The sequence below is a fragment of the Pyrus communis genome, chromosome 7 (assembly GCF_963583255.1).
Source record: "Pyrus communis chromosome 7, drPyrComm1.1, whole genome shotgun sequence".
In the NCBI taxonomy this organism is placed as follows: domain Eukaryota; kingdom Viridiplantae; phylum Streptophyta; class Magnoliopsida; order Rosales; family Rosaceae; genus Pyrus; species Pyrus communis.
The window spans coordinates 5,618,103-5,642,157 of NC_084809.1; the positions used below are offsets into that span (position 1 = coordinate 5,618,103).

Sequence of the window (24,055 nt, forward strand, 5' to 3'; positions counted from 1 at the left end):
GGGCCTCACAAAAACGTGTGTCAAAATTTATGAAAAAAAGAGTGTGATATCCACATACCCCTTTTACTTCATACACACCCTCTTAATTTGCGCAGTCGAATCAACTGAATTAGAGAATATTCAAGAACAAAAATTAAAAAGGAGTGTGTAAGAAATAAAAAAAGTGTGTGGATAGTACATTAAAAAAAAATGATGCCACCCTCCTCATATTTACATATATACTTATGTATACGGCTGATTTGTTCCTATGTTTTTTATTGGATTTGGCTGATCGGATTTTTACCCTTTTGTGGAGCAGATTTTATATGGCGTTCAAAGAAAAATCCCCTTTGCTGGTTACTTGATCTTCTACCTCAAACAGTCAAGTTTCATGTCTGAATTCTTCACCCGGGTCCCATCTGCTTTTGGCAAATTTCTTTTCTTCTAAGCTAATTTCATTTAGATGGTATGATTTATTGGAAACATCGTACTTGCAAGGAATTTGAAAGGGGTCTTATTGATGTTTTGTTGTGTCTTTGTGATTGGGAGGAGGATTCTCTCTTCATAATCTCTTTCATCTTTTATTTGAAGGATCACGGTTAAATCACGTCAACATCTTATATTAATTTTTTTATAGAGACAATAAGACAAAAAACAATGTGTGAGATGAGGAGAGGAAAAGATATGAAAATATGAGGGAAGAGAATCCTACTCCTTGTGATTGTGCGTATGTGTAGATCATTTGCACGTATGTGTAGATCATTTGCTGATGTAAATGCTGAGGATTCACAGGTGCAGGGACAAAAGAGTACGTGCATGTCCGTTTACAGCAACGCAACGAGAGGAAGAGCCTGACTACCGTGCAACAAGACTAAGAATGAGATGTTTTGTAATGGTACTGCAATCTTGACAGATTGTGCAGGTGATAGCGATAATATCAGTGTTGTTAGAAGTTGACATTTGGTCCATCTCTCTGATAATTCGACATAGTATAAGAGCCATTGATTGGGTCCGTACTCCCACGTGATGGATGGGTCCCTTGGCCTTGCGTGTAGAGTGAGGAGAAATTTTTCAATGTGACCAGTACACGGGATGGTACACCACGTGTCACTATACAAATGGTGGGATATGTGTGTTAAAAAGTTAATAACTTAAAAAATAAAATTTTGTATCACTTGTGTAAAAACACATGGTGTACCTTTCGCGTTCCGGTCGTAATGAAAATTTTCTTGCGAGTGAGTCCCTTTGGCTCCACTTGGTTGCAAACATGTGGATCTCTCGCATGTGATCCACTAATTAGGTCCCACGTGAGGGGGCATGTCGAATCTCACATCGGTAATAGAAATAGAGAAATAATAGTTTAAATATCTTAAGCCTACTTCAACAAATACCAAGATCTTTTGAAATAAAATCTCACACCTGACGGATTGTGTAGAAGATAATTACCAAATTAAGGACATTATCAATATTGTTAAAAATGAGCGTTTGACCTGTCTCTCTGAAAATTGACAATATGTACCTTATAAAGGTCTGTTAAAGTTCTAAGATGGGTACTAGTTTAACCTTGAGGGGGTCAATAGGTTCCAATTTAAAAATCCAATTCAATGTTCAGTTATCAAATTAATTTCACACTCACATCACATATCAAACTATCCTATACATATGTTGTTAAAAAGATAAATAAAAAGTGCACACATGATGTAGGATTTAATGAGGCAAAACCCACCACTGGGAAAATCCTCGTGCTTCCAACCTAGAACAAACACTAGGAGAAATAAATACTGAAATACTTACAAAACTCATCAACTAAACACATATACTAGTAGGTAGTTTTGTCTCCGGACTTTGCTATTCAATCTCTCTTCAGCCTTTGAGTGGAAGTGGCATGACACTACCGCGGCTGTCAATCACGTTCTCCTCGAATTTTGCAAGATACTAACACGATCATGCAGAATGAATGTATGATGAAATAGTTTTTTGAAACTTAACCAATTATGAAAATCACAAGACACATTTTCATAATTGATTTCCAATTAAGGCACGGTGAAAAATCAATAATCAAAAACTAAAATTAAACTTTTGGAAACACACAACATCAAACTGATTTTTCTTCTCGGCAAAAAACCGCAAGGATTCTCTCTGTGCTCGCGGACAGTCAGACTTGGATTAATTTCTTTTAAACTCAAAACAGCAGCAGCATTTTTCTTTTTCAAAACGAAATGGCAGCAGCCACCAAAATCAAAGCCTATTCTAATGCATACAAGCGTGGTATGCGACAGCAGCCAAAAACTCTTTTGTTTGTCCTTCAAAACATGCAGCAATGTGGGAGTGCGGCGGCAACCCAAAACTCAAGAAAACTATTCTAATCTATGCAGCCCGCACAAAAACCTCACGTAAGACTTCGATATATATATGCCTCTACTAGGGTTTATTTTGTGCAGATAAAAGAATATAAGGATAAGCATACACCTTATAAAATTAAATTGATAAACACGTGAATTTATTAACTTGATAAATATGCAAAACATATCAAAATAGCTGTTAACTTTCTAGAAAACACTGCAGCTAAAAGATATATTAGGCTCTCCAAAAACAAACCAATCAATTAACGGTAAGCCCAAAATTAAATCAAGTTAAATACCAAGTAAGACCTATCTACATGAATGTATATGCATGACACACTTACTTGAGTGGATATCTCTGAAACTCATTATTTTTCCGATTGAAAGCACAATAGACATACTTAGACTAAAGCAATTACAATTGAGACATGCACTAGTCCAAGACATTACAGACTTAGGCGTGTTTTGTTAAGAAATAGCTAATTTTACCCTAACAATCGTGCTATGGGTTTTGCCTCGTTAAATCCTACATCCTGTGTGCATTTTTTATTTATTTTTTTAACTGCATATGTGTAAGATAGTTTGTTATGTGATGTGAATGTGGAATTAATTTGAGAACTGAAAACTAAATTGAAAATTGAATTGGATTTTTTAAATTGGAACCTATTCACCCCCTCTCTAGGTTAAACTAGTACCCATTTTAGAACTTTCAATTACGATACTTTGTTTTCGTTCTAGTTCCGCTGCTTTCTGTGTTATGTCAAAGGACGAGCAGCAACCTCTTGTGACTTTTACTTTCTGGGCAATGGGCGCCTTTCTTCAACTTCTGATGGGCCCATAGGACTACTCCAGTTTTATCCCTAGTCCGATGGGCTTGTGTCTGTTCTTTTTGACTTTGTTAGGCTTAAAACCTCCAGTTGTCTTGAACTTGTGTTGAACCGTGTTGGCGGGTTCAATAAGAGCAACTTTTAGGGTTTTTATCACAAATGATCTTTGAAATTTACCCTCATCATCAAGATGGTCCCTAAAATTAAAAATCAATCAATTTAGTCCCTAAAAATAGGTATCGCAAATCAATATGGTCATTCCGTTACAATTATGTTAAAAATTATGTTAAGTGCTGATGTGGCACATAAATGGGCTCCACAAGATTTACGGGTTTTTATCACAAATGGTCCCTGAAATCTACTCACATCATCAAGATGGTCCCTGAAATTGACCCACAACATCAACATGGTTCCTAAAATTGAAAATCAATGAATGTAGTCCTTGAAAATAGGTGTCGCAAATCTATATAATCATTCCACCACAATTATGTAAAAAAAATTTGTTATGTGCTGATATGGGTTTAATAATTAATTAAAAAAGTTGTCCAAATACCTTTTTGCAAAATAGAATTTTTTTTTCTTATAGTAGGACCTACTGACACACCCCGACCGAGGTCGGAGCGTGCTGGCCGTCACACAAAGGTGACGTAGCCATGTGCACGTGCGGAAGCTAGTAAAGTAGTAATATAAAAGTACGAATAATTCAAAACTAGCATACAAGGTACTAAAATAAGTGCTAGTAAGTGATATACAAAATCAGAGCAGGTCTAAAGCAGTCCAAACAAAACGATAACAGTAGTACGCCCGAAGGTGACCCTACAATGGGGAGTGTCTGTCAGAACGCCGGAAAGCCCTCAAAGGAAACCACCGCAACGGCTAAGCAACTAGAACCTGGAGGGGCGCAAAACAAAAGCGTGAGTGGCAAAAACAAAGCTCTTTGAAAACCATTTAGCAAAATACATTATAACCCCTCGCCGTAAAACCTGTATACTTCCCAGAAAAATAAACATATATACGTATATATAGATATGCCAAACATGCTCAAGGGTATGCTAATCATGCTCAAGAATATGCCATGTCAAAACCTCAATATGAATGTAAGTGCCCAGGTATAAATTCATATCATCATCATAACATCTGGCAGCCGGAGTCACCTAACGTGACCTGTACGGCTGCATCTAGAGCTCAAATCTCAACTCTAAAACTGAACCTGCCCACAAGTCGGAACCACCTAAAGTGGTCTGTACGACAGGCCTGGGTGTAATACATATATATACGCTCTAGTGCTACGATCACGTGAAGACTGTGCGACTAATCGCGGGTCACCTACGAGTCGGAACCACCTAATGTGGTCTGTACGACAGGCCTATGCACCTAACTTGGATCCAAGCTGAGCGTGTGGTGCGGGAGGTGAACATCACGTGAAGGACTGTGCCCTACTCTGGGCGGGAGCACTAACACCGGGGATGCAGGTTATGAGCTCTCTAGGCACCTCAACCACTACTGAAACATAAACGTGAATGTCACTTACCTGGCACTTACCTTTGCGTCCACAGCACCCAATATGCATATGTATATGTATGCCACTAAATATGCATGCAATGATGCGTAAACGATAATAATAAAGTGCATGGCATAATGTAAATAACCATTTTTAATCAATTTCTGGGAATATAAATGTATATAGGTATATACGGAAAACAAAAGCCCACTCACTGGTATGTAGAAGGGTCGTAGCCCCCCTGTCTCGCGTGTGCACGCTCGTCCTCTGGGTACGTGTCACCTAAATGCGAAAACAACTATAAAAACGTTAACTTTAAAGCACATAACCCGTTTCTCGTAATAACTTCTCATACATTGCTCAAAATGGACAAATGAATATACCAACGTGCTCTACACAACCTCAGGATCACAACCATATTTTTAGAATAATTTTTGGACCCCACACGCGCCCCCACGCGCCAGCACAGGCACGGACCTACGCGCCCCCACGCGCGGCCGCGTGCCAGGCACACTGACGGTGTCAACATATGTCGTCAGGAATATTCCGTCAGTTTGACGGAATATTCCGTTAAATCTAACCGGATGCCGTCACTGCCGTTGGGAATATTCCGTTAAACCTAACGGAATATTCCTCTTTCTTCTCCGATCGACTCTCGCCGGACTCCGGTCGCCGGAAAACTGGGAAAAGTTTAAACTCACTAATCTCCCTCGTTTCTCAACCGTTTTCTATGATTCTTGGACCAAAAGAAAGCCCTAAACTAGTAGAATCACGTTGGACCACTTTTAAAGGCTAAAAGTTACGCGATCATACCTGTCTCAAAACTCGAAAACCGGCCAACTTCGAACCAGGCATTCCCGACGTCCAAATTCGTCCAACGAGCTACTCCGACGCTCCTTAGGACTTCACCAACACACCTACAAGCTTCAAATGTCCAAAAACTAAGTAAATTAATGTTGCATGAACAGTGCTCAAAACGGACATCGCGATATCGACGTGAAAACGTCGAAGTTCTTACCTGAAAATGGTATATTCGTGCTCCCCTCGACCTCACGATCACAACTGCACCCTTGGTTTCCTCGATCTGCTATGGTTTAATGGTCCTTGGTTTGTGTCCGTACGTTTACAGGGGAAGTGGAAGCTCGGGGGAGAGAAAGAGAGACACGGGAGAGAGACAGAGGGAAAGGGAAGGGCAGAGAGTGTGCAGGTGTGTGTGTGGCCCAACACATGCCACAACACACAACACAACCCCACAACGTGACGAAAAACACACTAGGGCAAAATTGTAATTCCACGCGTACGTGTTAATAATCCCGGGACGGGATGTCACAACCTTCCCACCTTAATAGAATTTCGTCCCGAAATTCAAAACAACCAAGTAACAGCCCCTAGTGGTCAAAGAACAAACGAGGATACAAATCCCTCAATCGGTCTTCCGTCTCCCACGTTGCTTCCTCAACTGAATGGTTCCTCCACAAAACCTTCACCAAATTTACTGTCTTGTTCCTCAGAACCTTCTCTTTCCAATCAATGATCGTCACCGGTTCCTCATCATACGTCAGATCTGGGTTAATCTCAAGCGGTTGAGGAGGTATCACGTGAGATGGATCAGCAACATAGTGTCGGAGCATAGACACGTGAAAAACATTATGCACTCTAGCCAACTCCGGAGGCAACTCCAACCTGTAAGCTACCTCACCAACTCGTTATGTGACTACGTATGGTCCAATGTACCTGGGGCTCAACTTCCCCTTCTTTCCGAACCGCACAACACCTCTCCACGGTGAAAGCTTCAGAAATACCCAATCTCCGACCTCATATGTTCTGTCCGTAGCATGCCGATCCGCTAGACTCTTCTGCCTGTCCTGGGCTGCTTTCAGGTTAGACTTAATCACCTGAACATTCTGAGTAGTCTCCTCAACAATCTCTGGACCTACTAAGACTCTTTCTCCAACCTCTGACCAACACAACGGTGTGCGGCAAGCCCTGCCATACAAGGCCTCAAATGGCGCCATGCCAATGCTTGAATGAAAACTGTTGTTGTAAGCAAATTCCATCAAATCTAACCGCTGGTGCCAAGCGTCACCAAACTGCAACACCGAAGCTCGCAGCATATCCTCCAAGGTCTGAATAGTTCTCTCTGACTGTCCGTCTGTCTGTGGATGATACGCTGTGCTGTAAAGTAATCTCGTGCCCAAAGCTTCCTGGAAAGCTACCCAAAACTTCGATGTAAATCGTGGATCTCGATCCGAAATAATGCTCACAGGGACACCGTGGTACTTCACAACTTTCGAGATGAATAGCTCCGCTAAACGGCTCAAAGAATACTTCTCCCTCACTGGAATAAAATGAGCCGACTTGGTGAGTCGATCAACGATCACCCAAATGCCGTCAAAGCCATTATGTGTACGCGGGAGCTTGTACACAAAATCCATGGTGATATTTTCCCATTTCCATTCGGGAACGGGAAGCGGCTGCAACAACCCAAACGGCTTCTTCCTCTCTGCTTTAACTTGCTGACAAACAGCACATCTGCTCACATACTCGGCTATCTCCCTCTTCATACCCGGCCAATAATAAAACGGTCGAATGGTATGATACATTTTCGTAGCTCCTGGATGCATGGCATAAGCCGAGATATGTGCTTCATCGAGAATTTCTTTCTTCAACTCCACACTCTTAGGCACGAACATTCTACCTTCTAGCATCAACATGCCATCTGAATCACGAACTCTGAGGTCTCGCCTCCTCCCTTGCTCTCGAGCTTGAATAAGTTCTTGAGTCTCCTGATCAGCTACTTGGGCTTCAAGCACCCGATCAACAAGTATCGGCCTAACTTGGAAATTAGCAAGTAATGCCACTTCTCGATCTTCGGCTTCTAGTCTTACTCCCGTAGTACGCAAGTCCACCAAAAGAGGAGCACGACTAGCGTACAACGCATTAATGCAGCCCTGCGACTTCCTGCTAAGTGCATCAGCCACTACGTTCGCACGACCAGGATGATAATCAATCGTGCAATCGTAATCGCTGAGCAACTCCAACCACCTCCGCTGACGGAGATTAAGTTCCTTCTGAGTAAAGAGATACTGGAGACTCTTGTGATCTGTAAAGATCCTGCACTTCTCTCCGTAAAGGTAGTGTCTCCACAACTTCAACGCAAAGATGATAGCAGCCAACTCCAAATCATGTGTAGGGTAATTCATCTCATGGGGTTTCAACTGCCGCGAAGCATAAGCAATCACCCTACCATGCTGCATCAATACACATCCCAGACCATTCAAGGAAGCATCGCTATAAACCTCGAAATCACCGCTATCGTCTGGAAGTGCCAAAACAGGTGCATGAGTGAGACAATGCTTCAACTGCTGGAAACTCTGCTCACACCTATCATCCCACTCAAATTTAACATCCTTCCTCGTTAACCTCGTCAACGGCAAGGCAATCGCCGAAAAATCCTTAACGAATCTCCGATAATACCCTGCCAAACCAAGGAAACTTCTCACCTCAGTGACGGTTCGCGGCTGTTCCCAACTCTCCACAGCTGCAACCTTCTGAGGGTCAACCAAAATACCCTGAGCAGAAATGACGTGCCCCAAGAACGCAACTTGGTCTAACCAGAACTGGCACTTGCTAAACTTAGCATATAACTGGTGTTCCCTCAACCTTTTCAACACCAAAGTAAGATGTCGAACATGCTCCGCTTTCGACTTAGAATACACCAGAATATTGTCAATGAAGACAATGACAAATCTATCCAAGTAAGGCTGGAATACTCGGTTCATCAAATCCATAAAGGCGGCTGGTGCATTCGTCAACCCAAATGGCATAACCAGAAACTCGTAATGACCATAACGAGTCCTGAACGCCGTCTTAGGGACATCATCCCTACTGATCTTCAGTTGATAGTAACCAGACCTCAAATCAATCTTAGAGAACACACAAGCACCTCTCAGCTGATCGAACAAATCATCGATACGAGGCAATGGATAACGGTTTTTAATCGTCACCCGATTGAGTTGCCTGTAGTCGATGCACAGCCTCAAAGTTCCATCCTTCTTCCTCACAAACAACACTGGAGCGCCCCAAGGCGAAGTACTAGGCTGGATAAATCCCTTATCCACTAACTCCTGCAGCTGAACTTTCAATTCCCTTAACTCCGCGGGAGCCATACGATAAGGAGTTAAAGAAATAGGATTAGTACCTGGAAGCAACTCAATAGTGAACTCTACGTCTCGATCTGGTGGTAACCCAGGTAAATCCTCGGGAAATACATCTGGGAAGTGTCTGACCACTCTCACATCCTCCACTCTGCTAGTAACAGCCTCATCCAACATCACATGAGCCAGATACCCCTGACAATCCTTAGTTAACAACTTTTTCGCTCGAAGCGCCGAAATAACGCCATATCTCACCCCACTCTGCTCACCCACGAAAGTAATCACAGGTAGTCCAGGTCAGTGAAACGTAACTACTTTCCCGTAACAGTCAATGTTGGCACGATAGAAGTGCAACCAATCCGTGCCCAGAATCACGTCAAAGTCCACAATATCTAACGGGATAAGATCGGCTGACAGAGCAACACCCTCTACGATCACTGGACATCCTGGGTACACACAATCTACAACACAACTTTCTCCTCTAGGCATAACAAACTCTAAATCATACCTAGAGGTGTGGGGCGAGGTTGCGTCACTTGAGCAAACGTATGAGAAATTACGGAATGTGTAGCTCCACAATCAATTAAGACTCTAGCAAAACAACCAAGAATGTTCAACGTACCCATAATCAAGTCTGGGTTGTTCTGAGCGTCCTGCAGAGAAATATTGTGAAGACGCCCCTGTCCCTGCTGACGCCCGCCGCGACCTCTGCTCGCCTGAACGCCGCGTCCTTGCGCACCACGCCCCTGACTGGGCTGGCCTGACTGTCTCGAAGATCCTGCACTGCTAGTGGCAATCTCTCCCTGTTGATACTGTCCTCCCTGGTACCACTGAGAACCACCTGCTGGAGCTGGAGGATACGGCATATAGCCGCCTGAATACTGGGGATAGCCACCCTGGGGATAGGGATCCTGAGGGTACTGATACTGCCCCGGAGCATAATGGACAGCATCACCCTGATAGTGGTAAGCACCACCTCGACCCGTCTGGCCGTAGCTACTAGTACCCTGAATCTGCTGAAGTGGTGCAGGTGGCGGCATAAAGGTCTGCTGTGGTTTCTGCTGCTGCTGACCCTGGGGACAATTCGTCGCTCTATGTCCCACCTGTCCACATGTGAAGCAACCGTTGCTACCACGTCTACACTCACCAAAATGCCGGTTATTACACCTACGACAAACTGGGGCTCTGCCTCGCCCACCATCGCCCTGCCTCTGGCCTCTAGCGCCACCAGCAAATCTACCTCCACGACCCTGTCCAGTGGCACTAAAGCCACCACTCGAAGAACTAGAACTAGCTCCACCTCTCTTGAAGTTCTGAGTCTGACGGGGCCCGAGCGATGCCTGACCTTTGCCTTTGTCATCCTTCTTCTGGTTGTTGTCCTTCTCTTCATCAGTATCGCTCGACATATTCTCGGAGTCCTCGATCCTCAACAGTATCTCATAGAAGTCCCGGTAAGTCTCGCTGTGGACCGTAGACGCCATAGAACGCCACTTCTTCCTGGTGCCCAGACGGAAAAGAAGGAGCATCTCCGCCGGATTACCAGCGACATCAGGGTGATAACGGGACAAGTCCGTAAACTTACGGTAGTACTCATTCGCTGACATCTTCCGCTGTTTCAGTTCGGAAAACTCCTGTTTCTTACGGTCAATATACTCAGGGGGCACATACCATCTCCTAAACAACCCCGTAAAAACATTCCAATCAATCCTCTGATCCGGAGTCAACCTACGAAGCTCCTGCTCCCACCAAGCTGCCGACTCCGTATCTAGAAACCAAGCGGTCGTCTCGACCCACCTCTCCATAGGCAAGTTCCCCTGATTATGCAGCACCCGGAAAGTCTTCTCTATGTGTTCTAGCCAGCGCTCTGCGCTCTCGGGCCCCTCACTGCCCTTAAACTTATCCAACTTCAGATTGTACATGGTCTCCAGAGGAGTCCTCTGGGGAGGGCGCATCACTGCCTGAAGGGCTATAGCAAACGCTTCCCCCAACTGAGTAATATCGGGGAAACTAGGCTCAGAAGAGCGACGGGGTTCCCGACGAGGCGGCATAGTTCTGACAGAAGACACCAAAGTTATTAGAATACTCACAAGTACACAGGACTGCCAAACCTAGGCTCTGATACCAAACTGACACACCCCGACCGAGGTCGGAGCGTGCTGGCCGTCACACAAAGGTGACGTAGCCATGTGCACGTGCGGAAGCTAGTAAAGTAGTAATATAAAAGTACGAATAATTCAAAACTAGCATACAAGGTACTAAAATAAGTGCTAGTAAGTGATATACAAAATCAGAGCAGGTCTAAAGCAGTCCAAACAAAACGATAACAGTAGTACGCCCGAAGGCGACCCTACAATGGGGAGTGTCTGTCAGAACGCCGGAAAGCCCTCAAAGGAAACCACCGCAACGGCTAAGCAACTAGAACCTGGAGGGGCGCAAAACAAAAGCGTGAGTGGGCAAAAACAAAGCTCTTTGAAAACCATTTAGCAAAATACATTATAACCCCTCGCCGTAAAACCTGTATACTTCCCAGAAAAATAAACATATATACGTATATATAGATATGCCAAACATGCTCAAGGGTATGCTAATCATGCTCAAGAATATGCCATGTCAAAACCTCAATATGAATGTAAGTGCCCAGGTATAAATTCATATCATCATCATAACATCTGGTAGCCGGAGTCACCTAACGTGACCTGTACGGCTGCATCTAGAGCTCAAATCTCAACTCTAAAACTGAACCTGCCCACAAGTCGGAACCACCTAAAGTGGTCTGTACGACAGGCCTGGGTGTAATACATATATATACGCTCTAGTGCTACGATCACGTGAAGACTGTGCGACTAATCGCGGGTCACCTACGAGTCGGAACCACCTAATGTGGTCTGTACGACAGGCCTATGCACCTAACTTGGATCCAAGCTGAGCGTGTGGTGCGGGAGGTGAACATCACGTGAAGGACTGTGCCCTACTCTGGGCGGGAGCACTAACACCGGGGATGCAGGTTATGAGCTCTCTAGGCACCTCAACCACTACTGAAACATAAACGTGAATGTCACTTACCTGGCACTTACCTTTGCGTCCACAGCACCCAATATGCATATGTATATGTATGCCACTAAATATGCATGCAATGATGCGTAAACGATAATAATAAAGTGCATGGCATAATGTAAATAACCCTTTTTAATCAATTTCTGGGAATATAAATGTATATAGGTATATACGGAAAACAAAAGCCCACTCACTGGTATGTAGAAGGGTCGTAGCCCCCCTGTCTTGCGTGTGCACGCTCGTCCTCTGGGTACATGTCACCTAAATGCGAAACAACTATAAAAACGTTAACTTTAAAGCACATAACCCGTTTCTCGTAATAACTTCTCATACATTGCTCAAAATGGACAAATGAATATACCAACGTGCTCTACACACCCTCAGGATCACAACCATATTTTTAGAATAATTTTTGGACCCCACACGCGCCCCCACGCGCCAGCACAGGCACGGACCTACGCGCCCCCACGCGCGGCCATGTGCCAGGCACACTGACGGTGTCAACAGACGCCGTCAGGAATATTCCGTCAGTTTGACGGAATATTCCGTTAAATCTAACCGGATGCCGTCACTGCCGTTGGGAATATTCCGTTAAACCTAACGGAATATTCCTCTTTCTTCTCCGATCGACTCTCGCCGGACTCCGGTCGCCGGAAAACTGGGAAAAGTTTAAACTCACTAATCTCCCTCGTTTCTCAACCGTTTTCTATGATTCTTGGACCAAAAGAAAGCCCTAAACTAGTAGAATCACGTTGGACCACTTTTAAAGGCTAAAAGTTACGCGATCATACCTGTCTCAAAACTCGAAAACCGGCCAACTTCGAACCAGGCCTTCCCGACGTCCAAATTCGTCCAACGAGCTACTCCGACGCTCCTTAGGACTTCACCAACACACCTACAAGCTTCAAATGTCCAAAAACTAAGTAAATTAATGTTGCATGAACAGTGCTCAAAACGGACATCGCGATATCGACGTGAAAACGTCGAAGTTCTTACCTGAAAATGGTATATTCGTGCTCCCCTCGACCTCACGATCACAACTGCACCCTTGGTTTCCTCGATCTGCTACGGTTTAATGGTCCTTGGTTTGTGTCCGTACGTTTACAGGGGAAGTGGAAGCTCGGGGGAGAGAAAGAGAGACACGGGAGAGAGAGACAGAGGGAAAGGGAAGGGCAGAGAGTGTGCAGGTGTGTGTGTGGCCCAACACATGCCACAACACACAACACAACCCCACAACGTGACGAAAAACACACTAGGGCAAAATTGTAATTCCACGCGTACGTGTTAATAATCCCGGGACGGGATGTCACACCTACTCCGTATAGAGATCCCTTTCATAAATTTTCAAAGGCACAAGGCTTAACCAAGGCCTAATAGGGGGTTTGGAAATAGTTTTCAAACAACAATAGACGTCATCGGTTATAACCTCATTATCTCATGGCAAACCTCACGTTCTTTGAGTCATCAGATCACCAAGAAAGCGTCAAACAAGTTCTTCAATATTAAGGTTGTGAGGATGTTGATCACCTAAATGTTAACTGTGATGTCCCAAAAGTCATTGCCAATCAGCCAAGCTGTCACCAAAGGTGAGCTCGATCCAGGTTCAATTCGGTGAAGGGTGTCGAAATGTATAAAGATGGGTGTATTGAGATTTTTTTTATAGAATAGACAACGAATAAGGTAGATGAATGTGGACTGTGATCAGAGTTGATTACAGGACTGGGTTTTTGGGTTTCACAACTTTTTATTAATTATTAAATTATTAAACCAATTGGTAATTTTTTAAATTTAATTAGAATTGTGTGATCTATTTATGTGTCACATCAGCACGTAACAAAAATTTTGACAGCATTGTGACGAAAGGACTACATTGATTGATTTTCAATTTCATGAACCATTTTGATGTCGCATGTCAATTTTCAGGGACCATTTTGATGTCACAAGTCAATTTCAAGGATCATTTGTGAAAAAAATGAGACCCATTTATGTGCCACATCAGCACTTAACGGAATTTTTAACAGAATTATGATATAATGACCACATTGATTTGCGACACCTATTTTCAGAGATTACATTGATTGATTTTTAATTTCAAGAACCAACTTGATGCTGAGGATCAATTTAAAAGACCATTTATGATAAATTATCCAACCTTTATGATGATATTCAACTTTAATATTTATCTGAATGGTAGGAAAAAGGATTTAAACTCGGATGTAAAGAATGAGCACATTTGCAATATGACTCGCTCATACCGGCAAGGGAATATCAATTTAAACTTAATATAAATTGCAAGTGCATTGAAATTATTTAGCTATATGTTTTAGTTCACAGTTTAAAACAAAGAGGTGAATAGATACAATGTTAATTTGATAACTAAATCTAAATTTTATCTTTGTTAGGCGTCTAAATGAAAGTTTTACTTCACTATGATTTGTATCCAATCTCAATATCAAGCGGATAACAAGTCAAGTAGTTTCAAAATACAACGTGATAGACTAATCAAGGGGGAAATAGTACAAAAATGTTTTCGCTCCTTAATAATGAATTAGACATGACAAGCAGCTCGCTAAGGATATTTCACCTATTTAACTTTTATGTGTTTTTGTATAAATGATACACCCGCATCAGGAATATCCATCTGAATACCCGAATCGAGATGTGATGACCGACATCTGAAAAGTGACGAAGTAATAAAGTGTAATGATGTGGAATGCGAATAAATTAAAATATAAAATGACTAATACAAGACTGCGCATATGAGCGGAATTGAACTTATATCACACAAATAATGTTAGAGTATAAATAAAATAGAATAAGAGTAAAGTAATAATTATACCATTAGGATATTTCCTAGATATCAGCTTTTGCTAGAGGTCCTTGTCATCACTAGAGTTCTGCCATTAAATATACTGGAGGGGTGAAAATCAAGAGTGGAAAAATGAGAGAAAAATTGTGTGGAAGGTGAACATTGCATCTCAAGGACATTTTAGGAATTTCATTGCTATCGAAAATAAAATACAATAAATCTTGGGACTGAATGTCACAATAAAACTTGTAATTATTGTTTTACTAATCTACTAAAAATGCAATGATTACAATCTATATTCTGGGAACCACTTGTTATATGTTAATCAACTTAATTATATTTTCATCCCCTTTACTAATCTACTAAAAAAATCATCTATATGGAACTAGTAAACACTTGTTATATGTTAAATATCTTTAATGTTCCTTTTTTAATTTATTTTTAAAAGACGACTAATGACTTCACTGTGACAGTTCACTTTCTAAAAACCGAAAAAATTTACAAAAGTATTTCAACTTTCTCTTACCATAATCGGGTTTTTCATTTCATCCCACTACAAATAAATAAGTTGAATTACTTGGCTAATATGACTGTGCCTCTCAATTAGTCAAATAATAATACTACTTTTTAATTCCTGCAAAATGACAATCCCCCTCCCTAATCTCCTCTCATGAAATCCAATCAAAAGTAATTGCCTGTCGACTTCAGAGTATTGTATAAAAAAATGAAAATCGGATCAACTGTGGCCGTCCAATAAGTCTTTTCCTTTCTTGTTCGATATCCGCCGCACACCACCACCTTAACCACGTGCATTACAATGCAGTATGAAGTAATGCCAGCATATGATTCTTATCACTACACTATTATCAATCATGTTACTACATTATTAATTGAGAAATGTTTATAGGGTTAGTCAAGTACACGTGCACGCAGTGTCAGATTTACATAACACTGAGTACTAATTATGCTGTTATTTATAATAACTTATAATGTTAAATAGATTTTTTTCGAGTATAGCAGTTTGAGCTATTTAATAAAAGTCCTCAATAAGGGCTAAAAGGCGAGAAGTCAAGTAGTTATGTATAAATTGTTTGACAAACAGACACATATGTTGTGGTTTGCTACATATATGTACTATTGGAATTTTTTTTGATGTAACCTTTGGGCGCATTTGGTTGATAATCGTTGGGTCGACTTAAGTTTATTGTTGGTAATTGATACACGTGTGGCAACTAATCGTAGTATTTGTAGATTAGGCTTTATATTTAATTTTCTAATAGATGCATCTAATTGTAGTGTGTTAACAACTTTTCCAAATGGCGCGTGGGTTTTGTACAAGTTCTCCAGTAGACATCAGTATAAAAGTATTTGGCTGGCGACAAAAGAAGATTAGAAGCTGAGAGGGATGGTTCAGACATCGCAATTTTTAATTGGCCATATCATCGAACATGATGCCGTACTATATTGATATTTCTGTTTCCTAATTTGGCATTTTCTTAATTACTGCTAAACACAACCAAGCTTATCCACTAGATAACAATTCTCACCGAACACTTAGCTCCAAAGGAATCACTAGAATATTGTTTCTCATACCAAAGTATTACCATACCTTGCATATTAAAGAACCAAAAAACCAAGTGATTTTTGAGGGATTAAGTTTGATGGGCAATATTGTTCTCTTTTCAAATTTATTATTTATTATTTATTTTATTTTTTAGAAAACCTTGACGGTACAAAAATATTACCTCTCATAAAGCAAGAAAAACAAAATACTAGAAAAGAGGGAAGAAAACATATACCTTACCCCCCTTGAAGCACTTTAGTTATGAATCCATCATTGGTACAAATTCACAATTTTATGTTATCAACTCCATGTGAAAAAAATGGTTAACAATATTTATTTAATTTGTGCATTAATGGAGTCCGTTACCAATTTTAATAAAAAAATGAATTTTTTATTTAAACTATATACAAAGTTGCATGTAAGGCTCACATGCATGGCTAAAAATATCAATGAAATGACCTTCTCAAACCATAAAATGACATTCTGATAAAATATCATACTCGTGTGATGGAGTCTGTTAAGTGTACATGTGAGTGCCATGCACAGCCCTCGACGGAACATAACTAGATCCACCACATGATTATAAGAACACTCTTTGTACCACATGTGGATCACCCCAAACATCTCTATGATCACTGTGATGGTACATATGTGTACATTGTGCAGTTCCACCTTTAAATTTCCCAAACCTGGAAGAGTCAACATATAAAGACCTATGCTTAAAATCAAGGGACCTAGAGTGTTTTGATCATATAAATTTCAATCATTTTAGATAAAATTGGAATTGGACGGTTGGAGCCCCACACTCCATTGTTTTCTGCTTCACTGTGCACTGATTTAGACGTATGAGGACAAATACTCCAAGCTTTCTCAATCATAAAATATTCTATGCCAACAAACAGGTAAGTATTCAACTACCTGTCAAAGGTTGGACTTAAAAAAACCACTCTCTCCAGCTACCGTTCTTCCCTTTGTCTTCCTCTCTCACCTCACCTCCCATTCTTCACCTATCCTATCCATCATCATGCACAACATTGTCTTTCGAGGATTCTTCCTCCTATTTATACGACTTCGACAACTGCTTTCAATTTCAAACACAGTTTCCTGCACTGCTTGCTTTTTTTTCTATATATTCGCCCATATATATAAACCCCTAGTTGTTGAAATTTTGGCGGCTCCAATTTTTTTCATATTTTCAACTCCGATGGCTGACTTGGATCACTCCCACTCCACTTCTGACGACAACTCTGTGGATTCTAGAGGTACCCTTTTCAGAATTTCATGTTATTTTTCCAATCATATTCCATTTCTTCACTTTCCAATTCCAAATTATGTATTTCAATTAGTTGTCCAATTTTCTACTTGTTCTTGATACTTTTATGGGTGACCCTTTGAAATCTGTGTTTTTGGTTTTACATCTTATATTCTCTTTGAATTTTATATGTTATAAATAGTATATTTAGTTTTTCTCGACAAATTACTCACACATAGGCACCTTAATTATAGGGAATTGTTATTGGCACTTCAAATTTCTCATTTTATACTCTAAATTTTCTATATTTAGAAAGAAAAATACATTTGTGAGGTGTGTAGAATGAGATTTTTAGAGTGCCAATAACACTTTCCTAATTATATATCACAAATTTTTGCAGAGGAGAGTAGTCAAGACTCTAAGCTTGAATTTTCAGAAGATGAGGAAACTCTAATCACTAGGATGTTTAATCTGGTTGGTGAGAGGTGAGCCGTTATTTTCTTCATCAACTTTTTTATGTATAGTTTTTTCATAATTTCCTTTAGGCTAAATAGTCTAAATGGTTTCTGAGATTTGCATAACACATCACTTTGGTTCTTGAGATTGAAAGTCAATAGAAATGGTCTCTGATATTGTCCACCATCCATCATTTTGGTCATTCACTTAAAAACTTCGTTAAGTGTCTCAGAGTTTTTGGCCCCGAAGTTTGGGCAATTTTCAAAGCTTCGTAACTCAATCGTTTTTTAATCAAATTCGACTCATAATACATCAAAATGAAGATAGGAAAGTGTAGAACAAGATTATACCTATGTGGAAACCCAATGGTTGCCAGAAATGGCTGAAAAATAGCCTCAAAGTTCACTGGTCTGGAAAATAATCTTGTTCTACACTTTCCTATCTTCATTTTTGATATATTATGGGTTGAATTTGGTTAAAAAACAATTGAATTACAAAGCTTTAAAAATTGTCCAAACTTCCGGCCAAGAGCTCCGAGACATTTAACGAAGTTTATAACGGAATGACCAAAATGATGGATGGTGGATAATCTCAAAAACCATTTCTACTGATTTTCAATTTCAGAACCAAAATGATGTGTTATGCAAATCTCAATAATCATTTTAGCTATTTAGCCTTTCCTTTAACCAACTTGGCTTGGCTAGAGCAGTTTGCTCCTCCTCGGCTCCCAATAAGATCAAATCCTCCTCTCCATAATTAGATGAATTTAGGTAGCATTTCGCTTGTATATATATAAAAAAAATGTCCTGATTTTCCTTATCTTTTCTTTTCTTAGGTGGTCTCTGATTGCTGGCAGAATCCCCGGAAGATCAGCAGAGGAGATTGAAAAGTACTGGACTTCAAGATACTCGACAAGTGAATGAAGTGCCAAAAACAATGAATGGTTCAATGGTGTCTCTCTCTCTCTCTCTCTCTCTCTCTCTCTCTATTAGAGCAGAAAATTTTGGGGGTGTGGTTAACAATGTTTGGGGTGTACTTAATATGCATGGGTTGTTTTTTCCAGTTGCTTAAACAAGGAAGCTAATGGGGTCTGCAAGTGCCCATCTCTCTGTACAATAGTTATTGGTTTAATGATGTTTGGGTTTTCAGTTTTAACTTCTGTTTATGTAAATTTGGTTGGTTTAAGCTGCTCAATCTCTCAGATTTTATTAATTTTAGAACTGAGTATTGACTTAGTTGAGATTAAATATTGTCATTATCATGTGGAGGAAACTCATGATTCCTGCGCACATTCTGAAAAAAAATCCAACAGAATATTCCCTGTTCCTCACCAGTCAAAATCTTGGACCACAAGGAAGGCATGGTTTTTGCAACTAGAGAATTTATCTGTATCTTTGATGTAATTGTGACGGTATTTTAAATAAATCACACTGTCATATATTTACCGTTCCGAGTTCCGTCTGCTAGTTACTAGCTCGGAATAGTGGCATATATCGTGGTACGGTATCACAGGTGTAACTAATTAATTAATCCTTCTCATTTGCAGTAGAGGTCATGCCGAACCATATTAGCTTTTTGTGTCCTGATTCTTTCAATTTTAAGCTGTCTGCCAAGGCTCTAGTCATGGCAGTAGCATCTTTTTCTTTTATCAACGGTTCTACCAATTGATGTATTTCCACAAATTATTGAAATTCAATTTCTTGATTTGTATCTTCAAATTTTGGAAACTTATAAAGTTCCTCTGTTAAGCCCTGAACGTAGGAAAAAGAAGATGAAAATAACCTTAAAGTTTTCACCTTCAACTTTTTGCATTTTTAGGTAGTACGTAGGTCCAAATTTCCAATTTATGAATTTGGGTGGAGGACAATTTCATCTTCACCACATTTGCCAAGCGTGAATAAGTATAATTAACCTTCATCATGCAAATTAATTTTCAATTTCAAGTTTGGTTCATTCTTGGCCAAAGTTTGATTTTAATCCACGTAGCCGAAGTTCATGAAGTCTAAGCATAAACTACAAGGATCAAAATCATACAATTTGGCTGAGGAGTCCCTTCAGAGACATACAGTAAAATTTGGACGATATACTTTGGCCGAGAATGAATGCAGTAATTGAATTCTCCATGTTATAGACCCAAAATTAATCTTTTCTATTTAGAGCATCTCCAACAGCTTCTACAAATATAACTCTTTAGCCACAAGTTCGCTGACCTACGTACCAATTTGAAGAGTAAAATTTTCTACTTCAAATTTTGTTCTCCAACAGACTCTACAAATTTTAATATTATATACTATCTAATATGAAACAAGTTGGTCCCATTTTTGTTGTTGTTATTGAATAATTAATAGGGATTCATTATCTATTATATATAAAGCTGGAAGGCTGATGAACAGTGGAGAGCAGGGTCATGAACAATGGAATTTGCCAGTTGGGGTCACGCATGAGACAAAAATTTTGGTGTCATCTATTTTGACAAAAATAATTGGACCAAACTGCCCCTTAGCCAAAAAAAGTCAAAACCTACCCAAAATGATATATCAAATTATGTAATGGTAAGTTGGTAATTTGGTCATTATAACATATAATATAAATATAAATGGGGAGAGAGAAAATAATAAAAAAATGAAAAGGAAGAGAGAAAATAATAAATAACTGACAAAGTTGATGGTGCTCTGGGGAAGAAAAATATAATAAAAAATAAGAAAAAATATGAATGTTGTATTCAAAATATCTAAAAAGGCATGTAGCGCCGGTGATAAAAAAATAAAATAACAAAATCAAAAAATATTGAAGCAATTCACGCATATAAATACATTTAAAATGTCTAAGTTGTGCTTAGTGCGTTGTGATTCAAAAAATGTCTTTTGCACGCGATTATTTATTAAATATTATTTCTCAGTTTTTAAACACTTAAGAGATGGGTAATGCCAGTTATATAAAAAAAAAAAAAAATCTCTTGCATGCGCATAATAATGTGATTCAATTAGTTGTCAAATAATCATTTTTTTTTACCAAACGATGTTATCTATACTAAGGGAAGGGAGTGGGCTTAGCCTCACAATGGACTAGCAATTAGTTGTTTATTAAATATTATTTTTTTCCAATCTTAATGTAAATTCAATAAAATGTAGATGAAAATTGAAAGACCGTTTTTATTAATATGGATTCAGTTGCTTTGATTAGTTAAAAGATCATTTTTATTAAATGTATTTATTATTCATTTCCATCTATATTAATAAATACATTTAAAACATGTAAATCGCACGTAACATATCGTAATTCAAAAAATACATTTTGCACGCGCGTGAGCGCATGCATAAAGGCTAATTATAATAAAAAGAATGTTTGAAGACTTGGTTAGAAACTCTCTACAAGTAATAAATTTGAAGAATGAGTTCAGCAACTCTCTTGGATCAAAGAAATTCTGTCTAGCTCTGCATATTTAGTTAAAAAGTGAATTTAACAACTTTTTTGGAGATGCTATTAATTATTATATTTAGATTAGATCACTCTACTTTATGTGATATTGTCCACATGGTGACAGCCAGATGTTTAGGTTCCCACATGCCATGTTCAACTTAAAACTGGGGAAGAAAGTGTTAGAAAACTAAACATTTAGAGACACATTTTAGTGTTCGAAAACTCTTTACAACAATTAAATTAATTATTGAGGGCTTTAATGTATAGAAACACTGTATGGTTCCTCACAATAAGAAGTTATTCTATACGTATAAATTATAGTCTAATACATATTTAAAAGTAATTTATTAAAAATTACAAAAATTACAGGTTTCACACATATGAAAATATATTGTGATTTATATGCATAAAGACACGATTCGTTACGTGTAATTAGTCAAATATTTTTTTGTTTAGTACTGTTAGAAAAGATGCAGAAATCGAAGTGTGAAATTTCTAGTAAGTCCATCTCTTTGTTATTATTTTATAGGAGAAGTGGAACCTGAACCCAAGCTGTCGAGCATTATCATGATCCAAGATAAAAATCAAGGAAAACTAATTTAATAAGTTTGAGAACTTTGAATAAAAATCAAGGAAAATTAAAGAAAAAAGTTTGAGAACTTTGAATAAAAATCAAGGAAAATTAAAGAAAAAAGTTTGAGAACTTTGAATAAAAATAAAGAAAAACTAATGAAAAAAGTTTGAAAACTTTGAGTTTTAACGATAAAGACAAAATAAAGGATAAAGTGAATAGTATCAAGATTGATTTTTTAATGTAAAAATATGATTTTTCGTTAAAATAAACTCGAAAACTTTTCGTTAAATTTCTCACCTTATGGTCAAACAAAGTGTTCCAAAGAGAAGAAAGACCAAGCAAAAGGCAATACACCTTTTATGCTCAGTGACTAAACGAAATTACACACTAATGCTAAATCATATACTTTTTGGCCTGATATATTACTGTATGGATTCCTTATTTTATATTCTCATCTCATCATATTTTATAGGAAATCTGAAACATTTTTGGACTATTCACTTTTAACATTAAAGATATTTTTACTTTAAAAAGTCACTCATGATACTATTCACTTACACCTTTATTTTTTTCATTTTCATTAAAACTAAATTTTTAAGAATTTTTCATTAATTTTCCCTATTTTATATAATGCATGATCTGCATGGCCCGAAGACCGTTAGCTAAATTAAGATGAAGCAAATCGATAGGAAGAAAAAAGATAATTTTAACAAAAAATTCCCGGTATTGTTTACTTTAATGAAAAATCATATTTTTACATTAAAAAGTCAATCCTGTATTATTTACTTTATCCTATTTTATCCTTATTGTTCAAATTTAAAATTTTCAAACTTTTTTTATTAATTTTCCTAAAAAAAAAAAAAAGCATGCGAGAAAGCATGGAAATCGTGGGAATCAATGGATGTATACTTTTGAAGAGATGGCCAACCTGCTTTGAAATTTGGATTGGATTGAGTTGATGGACTATATAAAATATATTAGATCCTACAGATTATAATAAATATGTATTGAGTGTAGATTAGCGATCTGTTTCAAAATAAATTCGGTTATTTTTAGAGTAGTTCCATCATGTTTAAGGCTCCATAGGGTTATTCACTATTTAATTTACCTAATGAACAATAATTGTTTTTAATGAACAGTAATTGCTTTTTGCATCTCTACCCCTGTACTGAATAACCCTGTAATTAGTAATAAAATATTAGTATTTTTTCCTCACTTAATCCATCAAACATCCCTATCAGCCTTTCATTTTTTCTCCTTATTTGACCCCCCCCTCTCTCTCTCTCTCTCTCTCTCTCTCTCTCTCTCCCTTTTCCCCCTCATTCCACCATCATCATCTCTCATCTTCTCTGTTTTCATTCCCTCCCTCCTCGGTTTCTCCTTCTTCCCCAATCTTCGTCTTTCTCTTCCACTTCCCTTCTCTCTACGTCTCTCCAGCAAAGATATCACGCATAGCGGCAATTGCTCGCTGGGACTAGAATTTCTTCCCAATTTCTCGCGACTCGTTCTAAGTCCCAGCCATAAATCTCGAATAGTGAGTTCAATCTGACGATTCATTTTTTTTATTTTAATTTCTTGTTTGATTTATTTGATGCCGATCGAATTTGATCCTATATGTTGTGGTTTTAGAACCGCAGATTTATTGGAAAATTTAGCTCGCGCCTGGCCTTTCGCTCGAGCCTTCCTTGAGCCCCATTGCTCGCATGAGCTGGAGCCACTAGCTGGGGCAATTGGGTTGGAGCAACAGCCGGTCCACCGAGCTATTGAATACAGTGGAGCTACTCTTATAAATCAAATATTCCGAGATCATTTTATTAAATAAACACTCCCAATTCACAATTAAAATCACAACAGTAACATGCACAACTATCTAGGAGAGAAAACTAATCACTCCCAAATAACTAATCAGTAATCATGCATTATGGGCTGGTTTGATATTATTGGATTAGATATAATAATATTTATTATTATGATTAAGGTAGGTTAAATGAATATTTGGCATGTGGCTCTACTCTTGGCGACTTTCCCTTTTCTGCACAATGATGCTTTGGGTATCCCGTTTACAAGTTTGTCTCTCTTTCTTATCATCTTTTAGGTTTTATTTTAGAGGGATTAAGTTT

The 24,055-nt window shown here is 38.9% G+C and overlaps 1 protein-coding gene across 1 annotated transcript; it reads left to right on the top strand.

Moving 5' to 3' along the window:
- The first annotated feature begins 17,248 nt into the window (after positions 1–17,248).
- Positions 17,249–19,096, top strand: LOC137739413 (uncharacterized). The gene is made up of 3 exons (XM_068478981.1): positions 17,249–17,495; positions 17,886–17,970; positions 18,777–19,096. The coding sequence occupies exons 1-3, from the start codon at positions 17,258–17,260 to the stop codon at positions 18,862–18,864; spliced, it is 411 nt and encodes a 136-aa protein (XP_068335082.1). The 5' UTR covers positions 17,249–17,257; the 3' UTR covers positions 18,865–19,096.
- Positions 19,097–24,055: the final 4,959 nt, after the last annotated feature.

Excerpts from the sequence above, each read along its gene's own strand:
- LOC137739413 (XM_068478981.1), top strand. The coding sequence starts at position 17,258 with ATGCACAACATTGTCTTTCGAGGATTCTTCCTCCTATTTATACGACTT. Across the intron at positions 17,496-17,885 it reads CAACTCTGTGGATTCTAGAG|AGGAGAGTAGTCAAGACTCT; the intron begins GTACCCTTTTCA and ends AAATTTTTGCAG. Across the intron at positions 17,971-18,776 it reads TTTAATCTGGTTGGTGAGAG|GTGGTCTCTGATTGCTGGCA; the intron begins GTGAGCCGTTAT and ends TTCTTTTCTTAG.